This window comes from Chanodichthys erythropterus, chromosome 11 (genome assembly GCF_024489055.1).
Source record: "Chanodichthys erythropterus isolate Z2021 chromosome 11, ASM2448905v1, whole genome shotgun sequence".
Classification (NCBI taxonomy): domain Eukaryota; kingdom Metazoa; phylum Chordata; class Actinopteri; order Cypriniformes; family Xenocyprididae; genus Chanodichthys; species Chanodichthys erythropterus.
The window spans coordinates 16,585,948-16,608,234 of NC_090231.1; the positions used below are offsets into that span (position 1 = coordinate 16,585,948).

At 36.3% G+C, this 22,287-nt stretch overlaps 1 protein-coding gene across 1 annotated transcript in view; it reads left to right on the forward strand.

Annotated features, from left to right (window-relative positions):
- The window catches only part of stim2b (stromal interaction molecule 2b), a 50,761-nt gene that overhangs the window by 14,944 nt on the left and 13,530 nt on the right, over positions 1 to 22,287 (forward strand). The window contains exons 3-4 of the mRNA XM_067400512.1: positions 15,242 to 15,372; positions 19,143 to 19,254. Coding sequence (XP_067256613.1) covers positions 15,242 to 15,372; positions 19,143 to 19,254 — 243 coding nt within the window. The remainder of the gene's footprint in view (positions 1 to 15,241; positions 15,373 to 19,142; positions 19,255 to 22,287) is intronic.

The following is a 22,287-nucleotide window of genomic DNA, read 5'->3' on the forward strand; positions in this document are numbered from 1 at the left end:
ATGTGCAGTGTTGGGGGGCCTCCAGGAATGTGGTTGGGAACCACTGCATAAGACATTAGATGATTATATTAAAGGTGCAGAATGTAATATTGAAAGCTAGTGGTTGAAATGGGTACTGCAGTCCAAATTCAAAATATTGGAGAAGGTTGTTTCTCCTGCTACCTCCTCCTCAGACCGGAAGTTCACGCAGTTGGCAGTTTGAGAACAGGAATGAGCACAATGGACAATGGAAGGTGACAAGCCAAAACTGGCCCGCCAGCAATAATATCTGTCCCGAACCCATGTTATTTTGATAGCGGCTGGTTCAGAAATAGATCTTCGTCTCGTGGTGCCGTTTAATATTATCACCGTGTCTATACCAGACTTTTTTCGCGTCGTGTTGCGCCGCAACAGCTAAAAGCTGTCTATGCTGAACACGACAAACCAACCGTTGCAAAGCATTTGGGCTATGTCAAAAACAAAATGGGGAATCCATTTACTGTCAGGAATAAGTTATGTCGGGTGACTCGCGTCGCACAGCGACACATCAAGTGTTTAGTCAATATCACTGATTATAATGGGTTCTATTATCTTTTTTGAGATATCTTCTATTATCTTTTTTGCGACACGCAATGCACCGCTCACGTCGGTGTTATATTCTTTGAAAACGGCGACAACTTTGTTGCAGATAAGAGACACCGGCTTTGCATTCACAAAACTAGGTAAGATAAACACATAGTTGTCTTTCCGTTCTTCTTTGTATGCACTATTTTTGCTGTCATCTTTCCTCTTTAGACTCTTTGATAGTGCCATTTTTTTCTCACCAGCTATCTTAAATGTTAACATCAGTCTGCACATGACGTAATAGCTTACCTCCAGCACACAAACAATTTAAAATAAATGCAGTTTGAGGATGCCAAGGAATAATTCTGAGTGTAAAAGTAGGCTACATCAAATAATTATTACAATACATTAGGCTTCATTGTGTAACAAGCAAATTAAAATGATACGCATTTATTATTCACAATATGGAAAGAGGAAATAAAAATATAGTTTGTTAAGGGCATGATTCAAACATGCCATTAATGGGTTTATTCAAGTCCTCTTTTATTTATTGAATTATTTTTATCCATTCCGCTTCTCCAACATATGTTGTTTTAGCAAGGCGGTCTGTTTTGCAAGTTGGTGAATGAAGATACTTGCCAGGTCACTACTCCACTTTATTAAATTATCCAGCCACAAATGTGGCTTTTTGTTAATGACTGTCCTATTACAGGATTTAACACAGAGTAACAGCTAACTACCAGTTACAAAAGACACAGTCTGTCACAGGCAATTCTAGTTGCATTTTTCATCCTTTGACTATGTTCTGGCCCGCCATCAAGTGTTGACATTTTTTTTTGGTCCGATGCCAAACTTAATTGCCGACCCCTGCCTTACACTGTAAGTAGAGTAGATTTATACATGTTAATATGCTTCTAGACATAGAGCCTTTTAGATGGATGCCGAGGCTTTTTAGGTCAGGTAGAATAGAAAAACCTAGTTTATTTACTGGTTTCTGTGGCTACAATACTCTGTGTTTTCCGCCAAATGGCAACCCAGTGTGTTGAAATACTATTTGGTTAATATACCTTCCGACAATTGAAGACACATTTCAAAGTAGAATAACTGTCTGTAGCATTGTTTTTAGAGAAACAAGTAGGTGAATTAGCATGTTTCCTAAATCTCTGCAAACAAAGCAATGTTTTTTGTTGTTGTTGTTGTTGTTTTAGTACTGAAAACCAATTTTAATTAAATTAAAAGTCATAAATGGATTTGCAGTTTCAGTAGAATTCTCAGTTCATTTTTGAATGGCTCATAACCCTGATGATTTGGGATTGTGATTTAGAACGACATAACAAAGGTATAACATCAGGGAGCCTGACACGCCAAATACTCGGCTGTGAAATCCGTTGGCATGATGCTAAAAAGGGAATGACATGAACGTGCTAAGACCCACTACAGAGGATAATAAAGACACATATTAGTCCAGCTGTGGTCCCTAGATTACATGCCCTTGATCTCTGTGCACTCACACACACTCCTTTACACGCTCTCACATTCACACAGAATGCATGCAGTCTACAAATCCAAGTAGGGTTCGTTGAGATATTTTATAGAATATAGTGTCAGTATTACAGCCTGCTTTCCTCTCCTAAAGGTCATGTTACATTTGTCTCTGTTCATTCTTTTCTGTATTTGTACCCGCATCAGAATGTCTCAGATCTCCACCGTCACAGTCACATTTCACGAGTGATGAAAACAGAACTGTTTCTTCAAACATCTGTATCAGTTTTATTTACATCGGTTGCTTCAGTAATTATGTAAGCGTCAGGCATCAGCACAATGCCAAGAGAGAGTAGCTGTGTGTATTCATTGATCGCCTGGGCGGAAAACTGGCCACTGCTCATGTCTATCAGATTGCCATGGTGTTAAACTCACAAGGTGCATGAAAGAACATATAGACAGAGACATTTTACTCATTCACACTAGAAAAAAATAGTGTAAAAACAATTTTCACTCAGTAATTGCTTGTAATTTTCATAAACGGTTACAAAGAAATGGCAGTAACACATTGAATTAAATGAAGTAGAAAGACAAACTGTATTTTCTTATAAAATGTACTTCAATAAAATGTACTCCAAATCAATTATTTTACAATATGTGCTTTTGCTTTTCTGTCCAAAACTGCAGACTTTTATTTAATAATATGTTCTCATAATCCATGTATTATGAAAGCTTGAATTGGTGCTGTTCATGGGTGAGGAGATGAAGAGATATTTTGGATGAAAGGAATAGCAGTGGCCTCTCATTTCAGGGACTTTCCCTCTTCTTCAGGGTCAGAGAGAGAGAGACAGAGAGAGAGAGAGATGGCAGACTCTGCAAGTCTTACATCTTAGCTCTGCAAAGAAGCCCAACACAGACAGATACAGAGTGCTTAGAAAGGGGGCATTCTACTGAAAAGAAAAAAAGAAGAAAAGCTGTCACTTATCTGTCACTAGAAAAACAACCAGCTCACAAACCATTGAAAGCAGTGGAGAAAAATGAACGTCTCATTGTCACACTCTCAGTTTCTTTATCTCTTAGTTCAATGAATGCCTCAAAACACTTTGTCTACAGTAAGCTGTATATGACAGAGACATCACTTGCTCTTTTATCACACCCAGTTTTCCTCAATGTTTTCTTATGCTTTTACCGTGAGTATTACAGGAGTGGCACTAGCATAATATCAGATGATAATGCACAATATTTCCTTCTCTCACAGCTTCGCAGCATGCATCACTACAATACAGTGTTTTTACCGTTTTCTATTTGAAATAAATGCTGCTCTTTTTAACTTTCTATTAATCAGAGAATCTTGAAGAAAAAAAAAAAAAAAAAAAAAAAAACAGTTTCCACAAAAATAATACACGGCAAAATTGTTTTCATCGTTGATAATAAAGAAATGTTTCTTAAGCGCCAAATCATCATATTAAATGCTGTTTCGCCAATCATTCTTACATATTCGGGTCTTTATCGACCCGGATCTATATCTAACACGGAAGGATCTCTACCTGTTGAGATGATATAAAACTCCTCTGATATTAGAGTAACAATTACAGAAGAATAAAATAAATCGTATTTTATTACCTTTTGGAGCTTGAAAGGGCTCCTTTTGAGCAGATGTTTATTGCTATCATCACTGTCCTCGTCAGAGCTCATTTTCTAGTAAATTCAGCAAATAATGGGCTAGTTTTATGTTTGAGGTCACGAATATGAGCCCATTCGTGATCTCAAACATATTCTCAGAACTATATAATTTTCAACATCTTCAAAATCAATATTTCGATCACTGACAGCTTCACCAGATCCATCATGTAACAGTTACAGTCATATTTGATTGCGTTCAGTACTTGCTCTGCAGTAAATCGCTGAGCCATTTCATGTTTTTCTTATTTCGTTTTCTGTCTGAATGAGTCGTCAATTCAGCATTGTGTATCAGACATTGCCAACTTGTGGAATTAAGGTGAATTACACTTATTCCGTCATCTAAGATTCAATTAATGTTGTGCAGAAAAAATATATGTACACTCATACACACCTCAGGTCGTTAGCGACGCTATACGATTTTTTACAAAAAATGAATACAAAAATGGGCATTCTTTTATAATTTTATGATTTTTTTTTTTTCTTGTTATATTCTTTACAATGAATTGATTGAGGAATACCGGGTCACTAAAGACCCGAGGTATGCATTTAAGGGTTAGAATGATTTATGAAGGATTATGTGACACTGAAGACTGGAGTTATGATGCTGAAAATTCAGCTTTGCCATGACAGGAATAAATTACATTTTAAAATATATTAAAAAAACAATTATTTTAAACTGTAATAATATTACACAATATTACTTTTTTGCTGTATTTTTATCAAATAATTGCAGTGTTGGTGAACATAAGAGACTTTAAAAATGTGTGTGTATATATAGGCCTACCACAAAATATCACAATCACCAATTTATATTCCTTTCATAAACAGTTGCAAGAAAAAGTATGTGAACCACTTGCAGAATCTGTGAAAATGTAAATTATTATTTTTTTTTTAACCAAAATAAGAGAGATCATACAAAATGCTTGTTTTTTTTATTTAGTACTGTCCCAAGTAAGATATTTTACATAAAAGATGGTTATATATATATAGTTGACAAGAAAAAAAAGCTGAATTTATTAAAATAACCCAATTCAAAAGTTTGTGAACCATTGATTCTTAATTGTTACCTGGATGATCTACGTCTGTTTTTTTTTGTTTTGTGATGGTTGTTTACGAGTCCTTTGTTTGTTCTGAACAGTTAAAGTGCGCTCTGTTCTTCAGAAAATAAAAAATAAAAAATCCTTCAGGTCCTGCTGATTCTTCAGTTTTCCAGCATTTTCTGCATATTTGAACCCTTTCCAGCAGTGACTGAATGATTTTGAGATTCATCTTTTCACACTGAGGACAACTGAGGGACTCAAACTCAACTATTAAAGAAGCTGCAAACATTCAATGATGTTCCAGAAGGAAGGAAACATGATGCATTAAGAGCTGGGGGGTGAAAACTTTTTGAATTTGAAGATCAAGGTAAATTGTACTGATTTGTCTTCTGAGAAACATGCAAAGTATCTTCTGTTGCTTCCGAAGAGCAGTAGTAAATGAAAAAAAAAATGGTATTTAAACAAAATGGGAAAAATTGGACATCATCCTGTTCAAAAGTTTTCACCCCCTGGCTCTTATTGCATCGTGTTTCCTTCTGGAGCATCAGTGAATGTTTGAACCTTTTTTTAATAGTGCTCGAGTCCCTCAATTGTCCTCCGTGTGAAAAGTTAGATCTCAAAACCATACAGTCACTGCTGGAAAGAGTTCAAATATCCCAAAAATGCTTGAAAACTGTAGAATCTGCAGGACCTGGAGGATTTTTCTGAAGAACAGAGCTCAGTTTAACTGCTCAGGACAAACAGGGGACTCATGAACAACCATCACATAAAAAACAAACAAAAAACAGGCATGGATCATCCAGGTAACGACACACAGTATTAAGAATCAATGGTTCACAAACTATATTTTTAAATGAGAAATGCTAAATCAAGCCATCTTTTATTGAGATTTACTTTCCGTTGTGGGTACAGTGGGCTGAAGTGCTAGATGAGTCAGCGTATGCTTTGAGGTTAGTGGTAATCCAGCTCTGCAGGCCCCCCAAAAACAGGTGTGTTCTCAAGGGCTGCTTATCCTACTTCACAAACCGTTAGAGTTACACATTCTGTAGCTATGTTGCTATGTGCTGCACTTCCGCTATAACTCTGTTCGGCTAATTGATTGTGGAGAGACTGAAGGCTTAATCCAGTGGCGCCTAAGAGGTGGTCAAAGGTTAAATCCATCATGCTCTGATGTCATCTCTTTGGACAGTGAGCGAGGTGTGCGCTGTCATAATGCTGAAATAATGTTAGTGTTATAGTGGAGTTTTATCATTTCATTCAATCTACCATTTTGCTCAAATACATTATCATGCTGGATGCTGCATACTACATCCATATAAAATATAGACACTGTATTGCAGGTCACTTAATCTGAAGTCTGCCACATTCTCATTAAAATATAATGTTTCTGCATACTTACAATGCTGTTGCGCCATCTGTACCTTCTCAATCTCATGAAAGTTTATAATTTATGTTGAGGGATACTTGCCATCAGTGGCAGAATTTCTTCAACAATTGGCCCAGATGCTCTTGGGGAAAAATTGACAAGAAATTCCTGGATGTAAGCCTTTTGTAAAGCTGAAATGAAAATAGGAATGAAACTGTATGCAGATTCTGTAAAGATTGTGTCAGTGTGGCCTAGCTCATTTTGTTGAACATATCTGATGTATTTCCCTGTATAAGTGCTAAAGTCATAATTGTGTTGGTGGCATTATAGAGAATCTGTAAGAGAGTTTGCAGGAAGTGGTTCCAAACAAACAGGAAGTAACAGTTCTTAAACAGGAACTCGAGAAGGTTGCCTACTCACAATATTCACGATGTTACTCAAATCAACAATGATGATGCTATTTCGAGAAAAGTCAGACTAATAAAGAACTGTTTGACTAGACCTGTTTTTCTTATGTCAACGTTAATGCAAATATCATAATAACCAAATGCATTTATGGTAGGTTAACCAGGCATGTGTTTTTATATTCATATTTTTTTTTAATTATTATTATTTTATGTTTAACTATTCACAGTGTGTATGTTTTGTAAGTTATCTACAGTATTGCTTGTTTGCCCCCCCCCCTTTTTTTTTCTAGTATGAGAGCACTGGGCAGTATATTTACTGTCCTTTACAGATTTCCTCTTACGTATGCAAACACAAGTAACACTTAAACCATCAGTTCACACATACAGTATGTAACACATTTTGACAAGCAGTCATCAGATCATCTGACTTCATATTTTCCCTCTCAATGCAGTATTTTAAATTCATACAGAACTCAACAGTAAAAGGGGTAAATCTTACAATGAATATTGTTGTTGCAGATTGTACTTATTTAAATGTCAGTACATTAACATTGTGTTGCTAGCTAGTACACTGTAGATGATATAAAACTTGAAATCATCAGAGTGGGTTGAAAGTTAATAAACATCCAGCAATGTTTTGCATCATATGCTATCATTTTCCATTCATTTCCATTATTACTTCTTAAAGAAAGCATGTCTGGTGCATATAAAATTCATCACTAAAAGTAAAATGAATTATCTTTTTGTGGTGGGGGCAGTGAAACTTAAAATCTTTAATAATATAGCAATCAAAGTAATGAATTACCAAACCTTGGTCGACTTGCTATGACCCCTTTGACTTTTTGACTGTCAGTTCAGACTTCTGCATTTGTTGTTAGGCCAATAAGGTACGTGGGTGGACCTCCTCCCCTCTGACTGACTGACCTTATCAGAGAAGTTCTCTCAGACAGTGTGGACCTCACTGGATGTCCTTATGTTTAAACGGATAGTTCACCCAAAAATGAGAATTATCCCATGATTTACGCACCCTCAAGTCATCCTAGGTCTTCTATCAGATGAACACAATCAGAGATATATTTAAAAATATTCTGGCTCTTCCGAGCTTTATAATGGTAGTGAATGGGGGGCCTGTTTTGAAGTCCAAAAAAATGCATCCATCCATCTTAAAATCATATAATCCAGTGGGTTAGTAAATGCCTTCTGAAGCAAAGCAATGGGTTTTTGTAAGAAAAATATCCATATTTAAAACTTTAACTATAATAACTAACTTCAGGCAGACGGCTGTACGCATCGATTTGAGGCGGGAGAGTAACCTTTGACCTGGCGCATGGCGCATTGAAACGCGAAAGCGCAGAGGATAGAGCAAAACAAAACACCGGTCACGAATTAGAAGTCTAAAACGAGAAATTTTAAAGAGAAATGTTAGAGGATTTCGATGTAAGAAAAGAGGAGCTTTAGTTTGTTGCACAGACCTATTTGTTTAAACTGTGAGAGGCGTCTAAGCTTGGATGCATTTTATTGGGCTTCAAAACAGGCCCCCCATTCACTACCATTATAAAGCTTGGGAGAGACGGGATATTTTTAAATGTATCTCAGATTGTGTTTGTCTGAAAGAAGATAGTCATATACACCAAGGATGGCTTGAGGGTGAGTAAATCATGGGATAATTTTTATTTTTGGGTGAACTATCTCTTTAAGTCAGCCTGTGCGACTAATATCTCTACACATCATCTACAAATACAAACGGATGATGTGTGGTTCTTCTCCCTCTCATGACTGCACACTTCTCTCTTTTCTCTTCTAGTGCAAACACTTATCTTCAGTGTTGCTTATAAAATCAAAGATAAGTATCTGCTCTAATTAAGACTCTCTCTCTCTCTGCTTTGGTGGTTAGTCACCCAGGTCTTGAGTTTCAGCTTCAATCTGCACATTCCTACTGTAATGGTGCACAAGCTCTGTCTCCTTTTCTGGAAGTCTGAACTCCTGGATTGTGAACCCTGTCAGATTTTGAGAATTATGCAATATCATAAGCAGAGGATTATAGGTGCCGGAATAATATGCCTTTTTTGGAGGTTCAGAAAGACAGAAGCAAAGGGGATTTAATACATTTGGTGAATGTGGTTTTCACACCCATGTATACAGTATCTTTCTGTTTTTAAACTGGTATTTTTGTTGAGCAGATTCAGATTTGGATTGAACAACATGCATGTTGTGTGTTGTCTGTATGCATGAACTACACCAACAAATCACTTTGGGTTCCAAGAAAGATTTCTTGAAAGAAAAATTTTTCTTAGTGTGAAGAACATTTTAATAATCTAAATAACCCTTTTTCTCTATACACTGTGTTCCAAATTATTATGCAAGTGACATATCAGTAGGATTTCAGTACAATAAACATTCAGATTTTAGTTTTTCAAAGAAAGTGTCTGTTTGTTTTATTTCTCATATCATTTTTTTTTTTTTTTTTAGATAACTGATATCTCAGACATGTTTATTAGTTTGCCAGGTCTTCTTAGGTAAATGGAAGCCCTACTTAAAGAGGTTGTTCCACATTATTAAGCAAGTCACAGTTCTCATGCAATATGGGGAGGACTAAAGATCTTTCTGAAGATGAAAAGCATGAAATGGTGCAAATATTATGCAGAAGGCATGAAAACAACTAACGTTTGAAAACTGAATTGACATTATTGAACTATCAAAAGCAACACGATTGTTTTACCTGTCGACATGTTGTGATATTAGAAGCATGACTAAACAATGGAGAATCCTTAACAGAGATCCCTGATCCAGAACTGGTATTCCCATTCCATGACAACATCTCGAAGCAGAGTCTGCTGAGAAAGACACATGAGCCATTCTTGTTTTCCCATAGCGTTTTCTCTTTCTTTGAGGTAATGTTTGCAGCAAGATGATAGGTGAAAGTCGCATTTCATTGCGTTTGTTTGACTGAACTTCTCACCCTCTCATCTTACGGTCTCTAGAGGACCTGTGTGGGTGTTGGACAGAAAGAGGCTGTCTTACAGTAGCCATCCACATTCATAAACTCTTTTGAGTGCTCATATCACATTTAATTCTCTTTTGTTTTTCTCTGTGTTTTCTCTCCTGCAATGACGAACACAAAGTCACGTAAACATTGTTTATATCCCGACATACTTCCTCTGAAAGCCGATAGAAGTGAGAAGCTGTGTGTTTCAGCAGTGTTTCTGCCCCTGTTCAAGCGAGACATCCATCAGTAATATGAGTGTCCCAGGCACATATCAGATTCCTCACAGTATGCATTTACTTTACACGATGCTTCTCCCTTGCAATTCTGTAATTACCAGTTAGATTAAAAGGTCTGCACAACTTGGTTGTGAAAATGGTTGTCCGTGTTGTGTGATTACGTTCTGAACTGAATGCAAATTTATTTTACATTTAGCCCTATGATAATCTAAAGAGATGCATACACTGTCTGAAAAAAATGCAAAAATTGTACCTTTAGTGCAGGGCTGGATAACTCTAGCCCTTGAGATCCATTTTCCTGCATAGTTTAGCTTCAACCCTGATAAAACTCAACTGCCTGTAGCTTTCTAGTAATCCTCAAGACCTTGTTCAGGTGTGTTTGATTAGGGTTGGAGAAAAACTTGAGGGCCAGAGTTTTCCAGCCTTGCTTAAAGCCAGGGATACACTGCACTACACGATTTTTGGCTGTCCCAGATGAAAGACTGCCATTGTGAAAGAATCGTGCCGATTTCTGTGATTTGTAATCGGTGGTCCTATGTCCTACAGTGAGAGAGGTTCAAAGATGGCCGTTTTCCCAGTCTTGCGACCAAAGATAGCCTATGATAATTTTCTGACAGTTTCAGAAATTCAGCATGATCATCGCACTGTGTGTTTGCTGCTACGACCTACGTTGACTGAACAGCCAATAAAAATGCGACATGAAATCAATGCGACATGGCGCTAAAACTTAAAACTGCTTACCTCAAGCTCTTTTCCCTTCTTCTGTTGCCACTTTCTTTTTATTTTCAGTACACATACAAACTACAACTTTGAAAGTGTGATTCAGCATGGTGTTTTGTTTACCACTAGCACTTGCTGATGACATTTTATTCTTCTAGAAACTTGCATCGTAGCCTACGAGTCAATAGATGTCATCATCGAACAGTCTACATGCATGTCGTACCCAAGTTTAGTAGATCCATGTCGCACAGTGTGATAAAGTAATGATCTTATAGGATTGCTAAAATCCTGCAGTGTATCCAGGGCTTTAGGGGTACAGATTGCCACAGTGACAGTACACTAAAGGGACAAATTTGTTCCTTTTCTACCTCTAAAGGTGATTAGAGTAGTAATGTGGTGTACTACAAGGTAAAAGGCCACCAATATGAAGGCCCACATATACTTCATTTTCTGCATTCTGCTCAGTCTTACGCACAGTTGAGGTTTCTAAGTATATTTCTTTGGCCATGAGCGTGGAAAGACTCATTCGCACTGGTGCGTATTATTTTTAGGGCTGTCAAACGATTAATCGCAATTAATCGCATCCAAAATAAAAGTTTGTGTTTACATAATGTGTGTGTACTGTGTATTTTTATTATGTAAGTACACAGACATTTGAAAAAAAATTGTAAAGCGTTTTCTTTACTCAAAAAAAACAACATATGTTTATAAAGTTTAATGTTTTACGTATTTAAAGAGCGGAGAAGAGTCTGATATGTCCCGTCTAGTTGTAGCCAATATGCTAAATAAGGATCTAACGTAACGTTTATTATTATCAAATTTAATATAGCACAATTCGACTTGCTCTGGAACAAATAATAGATTAATAAGACCAAAGATTGCCCGTTCTATGTACTCAAATTGAATTATGTCTCATGTTTAACCACTATAAGAGCCAGCGGCAAATCCCCGAGGCACTGGCTGAGATGAAGCTGTTCTCGGCGGTTACAGAATCACTGAACGGCCGCTGACGCACTCAAGCTCGCATCTCCGAAAACGTCAAAACAAATTGTAAAATAGGCGCTGTTATTAAATATGAGTCACATATTTCAGGTCTAAACAACTACATTCTCGCCTAAAAAACTATTAAAACTACAGTTCGTGGTACAAGAAGTAGTATTTGTAAAAATTACGGTTGATTTGATCGGCCGCCATGACGGTCACTTCAAGCGGAGTGAAACAAACGGTGAAAAGGCAGTAGGAGTGCTGTTATCACTGAAATATTGCATGGCTATCAGCCAATCAGATTCGAGAACCAGACAGAACTGTTGTATAAATGCATATATTCTAACTTGTTTTTTTTTGTTGTAATTATTCAGATAGGGCTGCAACTGATTTCCTTCACCATTAAAAATAGACTGAAGAAACTGATCAGACTGGGGATCTGTAGCATGTCATTTGTAGCTTAAGTTAAAAGTGGTGTTTGAAGATTGTTTGAGGACTTTAGTTTCACTTACCTTTATATCATGGAAAGAAAGTTTTAGCAGGTGGCGGTCTATCTTTTATCTGTAACTCGTGCCTCTGCCTCTGTCATTTAAAAAGTTTGTTTATGTGTGTGTGTATTTCTCATGGAGGTCCGTACTGTTCTTTGTCATTTAGATAACCACTTCCTGACAACTGGAAACGAAAATCTATTTATAGATTTCCGTGTCCTAATTTCACACATTTTGTTCTTCAGAACTATTTTTGCTACATGGTTTTATTTATTCTCCCCCGCACAGTGTTACTTCCTGCCACATACTATAAGCCCACGTATTAGGTGAGGTTTGTTAATAGTTCAGCAATGTCACTTGAATGAAAAAGGACCTGTATATCATCAGCAGTCTTTTTTGTTTTCTTTGGTAATCTGAACATGTTGTTAAAAGTTTTCTGTTTTTATTCCTTTCAATGATACGTACAGTGGACTCCAAAAGTAGGTTACTTACTAGTGGAAATGCTTCTATTTTGAATCCTTTTGTAATTTAATACAATTTGTCATTGCACATGACCAACTTAACTGTTTTTCTAAAAAGTTAACACATTTCATCTCTAATGACCTTTTGAACTTTTGTGTCCATCCTGATGACCATGGTCTCCAGCATGATAAAGCATCTCCTATAAAGAGCATCTTGTGCTTGAAAATGGAAGCAAGAATCTGTCTGTACAAATACTCTGTCACTAATTTACTCGACCTACAAATATTTCTCATTAATTTTACATCATAACATAACAACATTTTTCAGTTTCCACAATCATTTTCATGTTTTAATAAAACAAAATCCCACATTTTCAATGAAAGATTGGACCCCACTGTTTGACAAACAGTATTTGTAATTGTTAGATATTACTTGTTGTCACAGTGTTCCTGTGATGTCACCCATCAGTTCAAGTGAGTTTTATGCAAAAAACCACACATGGAAATGAGTGTGGACAGGGACATCTGGCACACAAATATGATTATGCAATCCAATGGGGGAACACATGCAAGGCATAATGCAAATATTTAGAGAAGACCTTTTGTTTAATTTTGTTTAGCAGAATTTTGCATTTTATATTTTATTGAGAAGGGTTACATTTGCCTTAGATGTACTTAAGTCCTTCTTAAGTGGGTTAAATAACACAACTAATTGCATTTAATGTAAACTATAATACATATCATTTAATTGTAAATAACATGCAATTAAAGGATAGTTCACCCAAAAGTGAAAATTCTGTCATCATTTACTCACCCTCAAGTTGTTCCAAACCTGTATGAATTTCTTTCTTTGGCTGAACACAAAAGAAGATATTTTATTGTTGATGGGCCCCATACTATGGAAGTCAATGGGACCCATCAACTATTTTACCCATATTCTTCAAAATATCTTCTTTTGTGTTCAGCAGAAGAGAAAAATTCATACAAGTTTAGAACAACTTGAGGGTGAGTACATCATGACAGAATTTTCTCTTTTTTTGGTGAACTATCCTTTAGGTGTAAGAAAACATTAAATTCAGTTTGCACTTAAAGGGTTAGTTCACCCAAAAATGAAAATGATGTCATTAATGACTCACCCTCATGTCGTTCCAAACCCGTAAGACCTCTGTTCATCTTCGGAACACAAATTAAGATATTTTAGATTTTGTTCTACAGCTTTCTGTCCCTCCATTGAAAGTGTATGTACGGTATACTGTTCATGTCCAGAAAGGTAATAAAAACATCATCAAAGTAGTCCATGTGACATCAGTGGGTTAGTTAGAAGGTTTTGAAGCATCGAAAATACATTTTGGTCCAAAAATAACAAAAACTACGACTTTAGTCAGCATTGTCTTCCGGGTCTGTGTATATCCGCTTTCAATTGGTGCTGGATGCCAACTGCCGTAAAACAGGAAAGAAGAAGAAGCAGCGTCACTGCAGAGTCGTGAACGCGGATATACAACAGACCCGGACGAGAAGACAATGCTGAATAAAGTCGTAGTTTTTGTTATTTTTGGACCAAAATGTATTTTAGATGCTTCCCACTGATGTCACATGGACTACTTTGATGAGGTTTTTATTACCTTTCTGGACATGGACAGTATACCGTACCTACACTTTCAATGGAGGGACAGAAAGCTCTTGGACTAAATCTAAAATATCTTAAACTGTGTTCTGAAGATGAACGGAGGTCTTACGGGTTTGGAACGACATGAGGGTGAGTCATTAATGACATAATTTTCATTTTTGGGTGAACTAACCCTTTAAGTATCTTCCTTTAAATGCAGTATATTATTTCGTAAGGAACTTTTTTTTTTAAATGAGAAATTCTTTTTCACAAGAGCATGGATTTGAGGCCATTTGAGGACATAAAGTTTTGCTTTTTTACATTGTTATTGTGAAAAGTGTTATTTACATTTTACAAATAATTTACACTTTACAAATTTACAAATTACAATTTTACAACAAATTTACAAATAAATTTAAATTGAATTTAGGCCCATAAATATAACTTTGCTGTAATAATGGGTAGAGCAAAGTACTTTTTTTTTTTTTTTTTTTTTTACAACAAATTTACAAATACATTTAAATTGAATTTATACAGTATACATTACCTTAATGTAATAATAATTCAGTATTTTTCAGAATATATTTTAATTATTTGCTTTGGCCTTAGTATAATAACAATAAAAATAAAATATTTTTGCATAATATCATACTTTTCTCATAGAGTATACACTGGTCTTTATACAAGCAAATACATAGCTGCCTTTATATTTTAGGAAGAATTTCATATACTTTTATATATTTTTTTCTGATTAATGTGTCTGTCTCTGGGAAAATGTTCCTGGCCTCCTCAGTGCTGTATGATGTTTCATCCAATCAGGGATCTTTTCCAGTAATAGTTTGTTAAAACAGAATTGATTCGTTTTCCTTCACACTTTTCTGAAATAAGAGCCAAGATGTGATCCAACCGAATACCAGCACCATTTGCCAACAGCCTGCAACCTAATAAGCGTGTCAAGACCGGTGAAAGCACACCACTGTAAACAGAACCCTACAAATGCCCAGACATGCACATGTACAGACAGTTAGATAAAAACTTGATGAGTAATATGATTATTTATTATTCAACAGTAGAAAGTCTTGTTTACATAAGCAAGTCATGAGAATTGCCATAAATTAAAATTATCATAAATCATCTGTCTGGATGTACTATAAACTTGGAATGAACTGTGTAGAAAAGCAGAAGTTGAATGCTGAGTTTAATTATGTAGAAAGGTTAATTGTGTGTCTCTTCCTGCAGACCCGTGTTTGATAGTCATCCCACCGTGTATGAACGAAGCCGACCGCTTCAGTTTAGAGGCACTTCGGCACATTCACAAGCAGCTAGATGATGACAACGATGGAGGAATTGAAGTGAATGAGAGTGTGGAGGTGAGCATATGTCATTTAGACTTGGAAAATTGTGTTTGCTTAATTGTTGCCTGTCATTTAATACAATAATACATTTGTCGGAGTGAGGAGGGGGCGTGCATGCATTTTGTGAGGGGGTCGGGGGGGCTTAAAAGCAGGCTAGTGAAGCTTAAACCTACCAGGGACCTCAAAGGGCAAAGTTGACATTGATTCTTGCCTGCAAGAAGAGACCAGTGACATATGAGTACTTCTCCCATAGGGCTATTATTACTGTGTGTGTGTTAGTGTTTACATGATGAAAAATCCATGCATATTCATATAGGATTTGTATATAATTTGCTTGAGAGATGTTAAAGCTTTGTCACACATGCATATGCATGTCTTCCTAAATGTGATCTAAACATGCACCACATTCTGTGCTAGTTAAATATAATCTTGACTTTTACATGATTTATGTGACCTCTGCATGCTCCATTTTGTTTTACAGAAACAGTGTTTAGATGGATTATTGTTCTAACAAACGAAAATGATTTGTTCCAATAAATGAATCCACAATCATGAATATTTATGTGGAATTATAAGATTTCATGGATGTTTTTTAATAACACTTTACAATAAGGTTCATTTAAATTACCAGGTTATCATGAACTAACAATGTACATTTCACAGCATTTATTAATCTAAGGTAATGCTAATTTCTAAGTATACTATTATTCATTGTTAATACATGTTTGTTCATAATACATTAAAGGGTTAGTTCACCCAAAAATGAGAATTCTGTCATTAATTACTCACCCTCATGTCGTTCCACACCTGTAAGACTTTCGTTCATCTTCGAAACACAAATTTAGATATTTTTGATGAAATCTTTCTGTCCCTCCATAGACATATACTGTACACAACTGACACTTTGACGCTTCAAAAAGTTCATAAAGAGATCGTAAAACTAATCCATACGAATTGAGCGATGTAGTCCAAATTTTCTGAAGAGACACGATCGCTTTGTATGATGAACAGACTGAATTTAGGCTTTTATTCACATATAAACATTCATCAACTCACACATAAATCATACAGAATGAGTTTTTTTGAAAGTGTAAAAATGCAGAAAGTTTTCTGTTATGTGTAGGTTTAGGGTTAGGGAATAGAATATACAGTTTGTACAGTATAAAAATCATTATGTCTATGGAATGTCCCCATAAAACATGAAAACTGACACTACTCAAAAGTGTAAATCCCACAATGCACCTCTGTTTAACTGGTCTCACTGCCCTACTGTAACCCTGCTGTAATTCTTTTCTGGTTTGTCCACACCTAACATATACAGACGTCACCAGTGGCCCTCACCATTTCCTTCAGGTTCGCTCACAACCACAAGATTATAAGAATCTCTTTAGTTTCCTGTTTTTTTGTCTGTTCAGCTGTTTTTGATTTTAAGTGGGACTGTTTGTATATATGCGTGTGGTTGGTGAGGACATGATGTGTGTTTTGAGGATTGTTTCTGGTCATGGCAGGTGCTTCTGGGCTCAAGAACTGTTTCGAGAAGAGGCCCAAGAATTTCTCCTTCTTACAGCCACTGAAAGTTGGTGTCCTCTTTCAGGACACAGCAGATTCCTGAGTGTGTGTGTGTGAGAGTGAGAGAGAGAGAGAGAGAGAGAGAGAGAGAGTCACTAAATAAGCCTACATGACTTTAAAGATGTCATGCCCTTCGTTTGTTGGTTATGAGTATCTGATTTACATAACCCTTATGTTTTATTCGGGACCCGGAGACCTGGAGACACCCAGACCCAGAGAAGATTTTCTTTTTCCAGAAAATGTTGTTACACTTGTGGTGTTCCCAGTCAAAAATGACCGGCCTTATAAATCTCTCGTTGGATTCAATCTTTTTGTCAGCTTGTTTTCTTTCAATTAGGACAGGTTTTGTATGTATTTTAGGAACAGATTGATCGTAAGCCTCATTGAGCTTATGTTTTCAGTTTTTGAGTGAAAAAAGCAGTATTTGTGGATAATTTTCTCAATCAATAAAATATGAAAAAAATGCACCTTTTTAAAAGTTTGACCAGGAAATTTGTTTTGAAATGCTTTTATCTTGTACAAAAATGCACCTTTTTAAAAGTTTAACCAGGAAATTTGTTTTGAAATGCTTTTATCTTGTACAAAAATGGCAGAAGATAAAGTCACACTTGTGGTGTTCCCAGTCAAAAATGACCTGCCCAAAAAAAAAAAAAAAAAATATATAATATATATATATAATATTTTATTTAATTTTTTGTCAACTTGATTTCTTTCAGTTAGGTCAAGTTTTGTATTTATTTTTGAAACTGACTGATTTTAGACCTCATTGATCTGAGCTTTTATTGGTCAAAAATGACCATCCATTGAAAATAAAAGGGGGAGATCGAAAATAATTCAGTTCAGTTCACATTTATTTGTATAGCTCTTTTCACAATACATATAGTTTCAAAGCAGCTTTACAGAGAATGCATGTCAACATTATAATTTAGAGAATCTGGTATCAGAGGTGACTGTCCAATATGTATGTGGTTTCAGAAATGTACATATAATCATGCAGTTAGCTAACAAAGCAATAATTTAGGCAATTTAATTTACAATCACTGTTAGCAGTTTAATTGAACGTAGAAGCAATGAGCTCCTGGAAATAATGAATTACATATTAACAATAATTAGGATATATAGAAATAGAAAACATTTATTGTTCACAAGCATGTTTATCATGGTCTCATATGTACATGAGTGCTTGCAAAGATAAAGGCCTCGGACCTGTCCATGTGTGGATACATGCACACACGTTCATGTACACAAACAAACTATTTTATTAAAGGCTTTCTTTTTTCACATAGATGAATTTTATCCTCAGGGCAGGTCAATGAGGTCTACGATCAATCAGTTTCAAAAATATATACAAAACCTGTCCTACTTGAAAGAAAATATGTTGACCAAAAGATTGAATCCAATATTTGTTGATAATATAATATACCAGGAGATTTTATAAGCTTATATACAATTTTTTAAGCATTTTTGACCAGGAACACCAAGGCCCGGTTTCACAGACAGGGCTTAGACTAAGCCAGGATTAAGCCTTAGTTCAATTAGGGCATTTAGCTTTTATAAACGTACCCTAGAAAAAAAACATTACTGGTGTGCTTGATATCTTGAGACAAAACAATGGCCCTGACATATTTTAAGATATGTCATTGCAAGTTGCTTTCAGTTAAAATGGCTACAATGTGCAGTTTAGTCTTGGACTAGCTTAAGCCTTGTCTGTGAAACCAGGGGTATGGATGTTACAGGGTTTTCAACACAGTGTTAGGGATAAGGACATTTTCCATCATGTACTGTATGTGCAGCACACAAATAAGCAGAACCACAGAGAGATACACCGTTTACACAGACCTGACCATAGAGAGCTTCACACTAATCTAATATGTATTCTTCTGGTCATCTTTTAAAATTGTATTGCAGCACAGCAAATGTTGTTGGCTCATTATGATTAATCACTTGGGTTTTTCCTTATTTGAAAGTCGCTTTGTTTAAAACCATCTGAAAAATGAATTAATGCAATGGACACAATATTCAAGTGTGATGTTTCTCTCGTGTCTTTTTTGCATTAAAAATATTTGCATGATATTAAAAGATCATTTTGAAACCTTTTAAAGCCTCTCTTGCACCCTGAAGCCAAATAAAACATGATATGGCATGAACTAATTCATAAGAAGTCATTTTCCTATGGTCTGTAATGTCAGTAATGTTATCTTATTGTTCTTCTGCAGTTTATAATAGAGGACATGAAACAGCAGCAGACCAATAAACACAGTAATCTTCACAGAGAGGACCAGCACATCACGGTGGAGGAGCTGTGGAGGGGCTGGAAAATATCAGAAGGTAAAGAGCGATGGATAGAGAAAACATGGACTGGGTGGTAGATACAGCCTTGAGTGACAGAAAAAAATTTGTCCACTGGTAGAGGTTTTGCTTTCCTGTTCATACCCTTGAAAGGACATGTGAGAGCAAAAACATGGAATAACTTGAAAATCCTGAGCAGGATGTGTCCTAAACTAATCAAGACAAGAAATGACTTTTTAACATATTAATATCCCAACTTGCTGCATCATAATAGTATTTAGTTGATGTTAAAGTTAATAAAACTTAAAAAAATTATAAAAAACAAAATTTCAGCACACAAACACGCACACAATTTGTGATGTTTTTTGAGTCTGGTTTCATTTCAGTTCGAGTATGAAATATGATAGTTGAGTCATTATATTAACTATTAAGAATAACTAAGTAATTCATTGTCATGAGTGGCCATCTGACCATCTCCCTGAACAACACCTGTGCAGGTTCACCATGTTCTCTTGATGTCAACTACAAGTTGAGAGAACATACTGTACAGTGGGGTCCTAAAATCTAAGGCTGCTCGAGAAAACTCTTCTATTTTGCATTTTAAGGCAATTGTTTTCATTACAAATTATAATTTGAGGGAATATGTCTAGTCAGATGTAAATTGAAACCATAATATGTAGGCTATTTGACACAGGTTTTTCTGTGGGTACAGGGAGTGCATTAAGAGTGTGTTCAAGCTTGGCAGGTTTGGTTTGATTAAAGGGGTCATGAACTGCATTGTTTTATAATGTTTCCTGGGGTGCACTTATAATGTAAGTATGCTTTTTACATCCAAAATGATCATAATTTATAAATAAAAGGCATTTTTCCTACCCTGATTTTATCCCTCTAGTTTGAACGCTCTGTTTTAAGGGGCGTGTCTGCTGTGAGACTTCAGTGTAAACGCCCACTACTGTGATTGGCTAACATCTTTCCATCTGAAATAGCTAAGTCTCTCGAAAACTTTTAGCACTTTTTTACTATTACAGCTCTCAAGGTTAACTAATCGTGAAAAGTGCTGCATTACATTAAGATCTATGGCATTATATTTAGATCGTGGCATGAAAGGTTGCAGAGATGAACACTGTGTGGCCGATCACAGACATATTGGGCCCTATTTTAACGATCTAAACGCAAAGTGTAAAGCGCACGGCACAGGTGCACTCAGGGCGTGTCCAAATCCACTTTTGCTATTTTAACGACGGAAAAACGGTCCGCGCGCCGGGGCGCATTTTTGAAATGGGTTGTCCCTATTCTCTTAATGAGTAATGGGCGTAACGTTCAATAAACCAATCAGAGTGTCATCTCCCATTCCCTTTAAGAGCGAGATGCGCTCGCGCCATGGCGGATTGCTATTTACATGGCGTACACGCGATGAGTCAGTTAATATATATGTGTGTGTATTGGCACGATTGTTCAATTAATTAGCCAATTTCGTTCATCATTATAAGTAGTAATAGGCTGAATTGAATTCTAATACACGCAATGACTATTCATCATTACATTTTTATATTTATGTAGCCTACACAATAATATTCTTTTACACAGTAATCCTTTTGTTTTTAATATTTGGCATGTTTGTGTGATGCGCATCCCTGTGTGTAATAAGCAAAGTCAACGCGCACTGTGGACGCGCCCAGAGGCGCAGTTTCTACCAACGCACTCTAACCAAAAAATATTGCGCCATTGACTTTAGACTTTAGACCAGGTTTGAGTTGGTCTATGGCGCAGTCTATTTTCAGCTCCTTAAAATAGCAATGCGCCTGAACACACCTCTTTTTTAGACCAGCACGCCCATGGGCGCTCTTACTGGCACAAATGTATTTACTAATTTAAGGACGTGGCGCCGGACGCAAACTAGCAAACACACTTGTGCTGCGCCTTGCGTCGCATTGCGCCGGGTGTATTATAGGGCCCATTAAGTGCATGAAAGCAGTGATCTCGTCATTGCAACTCAATTTCTGCACACTAACAAATGCTTTCATCTTCACTAACAGTGCAAATGCAATATAACTAAAAGGTTCGTTGAATAAAACGGGAGTTTTGCACATGTGTCACGATAAACTCGCACTGTTTGATTGACAGCTTCAGCGCGCGCTGCTCCAGCGATTGCAAAGGGAGCTTTATTTGATCGCTTTCTTTATATAATTTAATCACTGTTAAATAACAGATTATTTTCATCCTACTAAGAGAAACAACGCAAGTTGACCGTTTAGTCACTGGTTTGATTTACTGACACACGGACAAAGAACATCTGACTGTACATGAATCATTAATATCAGATCAGACATTAGATTTAACACAGTTACTTACATGTTGTTGCATTACTGTCGAGTCCAGGCACTGCACAATATTTTGTAATCCCTAATGGCATGTTTATTGCTTAGTAGCTCAATCTGGTTTAGCACCATATAGGCCTGTGTTACTTAGGCTACCTATTCTATTGCATGTCATGTGCAAATCGGTGGGCGGGGCTAAACAGGCAGTGATGAAATAGGCGTTGATCTTCTTCTGCGGAGGCGGTGCTTGCTGCCCTTTGACGTCATAGATCCCCACTTTGTAAATCCTGTCGTTTGCTGGCTCTGGTGTCAATTAAAGCTTTTATTGGACTAACAAGGAAGTTTTCAGCTCTGAAACTTACAGGATATTCTTATAATATGATGACCTCTTATATGTCAAAAACTCAAGGAAAATTTGATTTCTCAGTTCATCACCCCTTTAAAACAAACTCTGGTGCGATTGCCAACTGAACCCTGGGGCCTGATTCATGAAAATCTTCTTAAGAAAATTCTTAAGATAAATTCTAAGTTGTTCCAAAGAATGTTCCTAGGTGTACTTCTTGAAAAATTCCTAAGAAGTTCTCAAATATTTTCTTAAGAAGAAAATGACTACCTTTCTTGTTCCTTGTTACTTTTTGTGCTGCCTGCATGTATGCTACCATAGATATCATAATAAGCACAGACTATTTTCATCGCAACTGGCTTGAAAGGAGTTAATCACACAGTGTTGTGTTTTTAATGCACTGCATCAAGT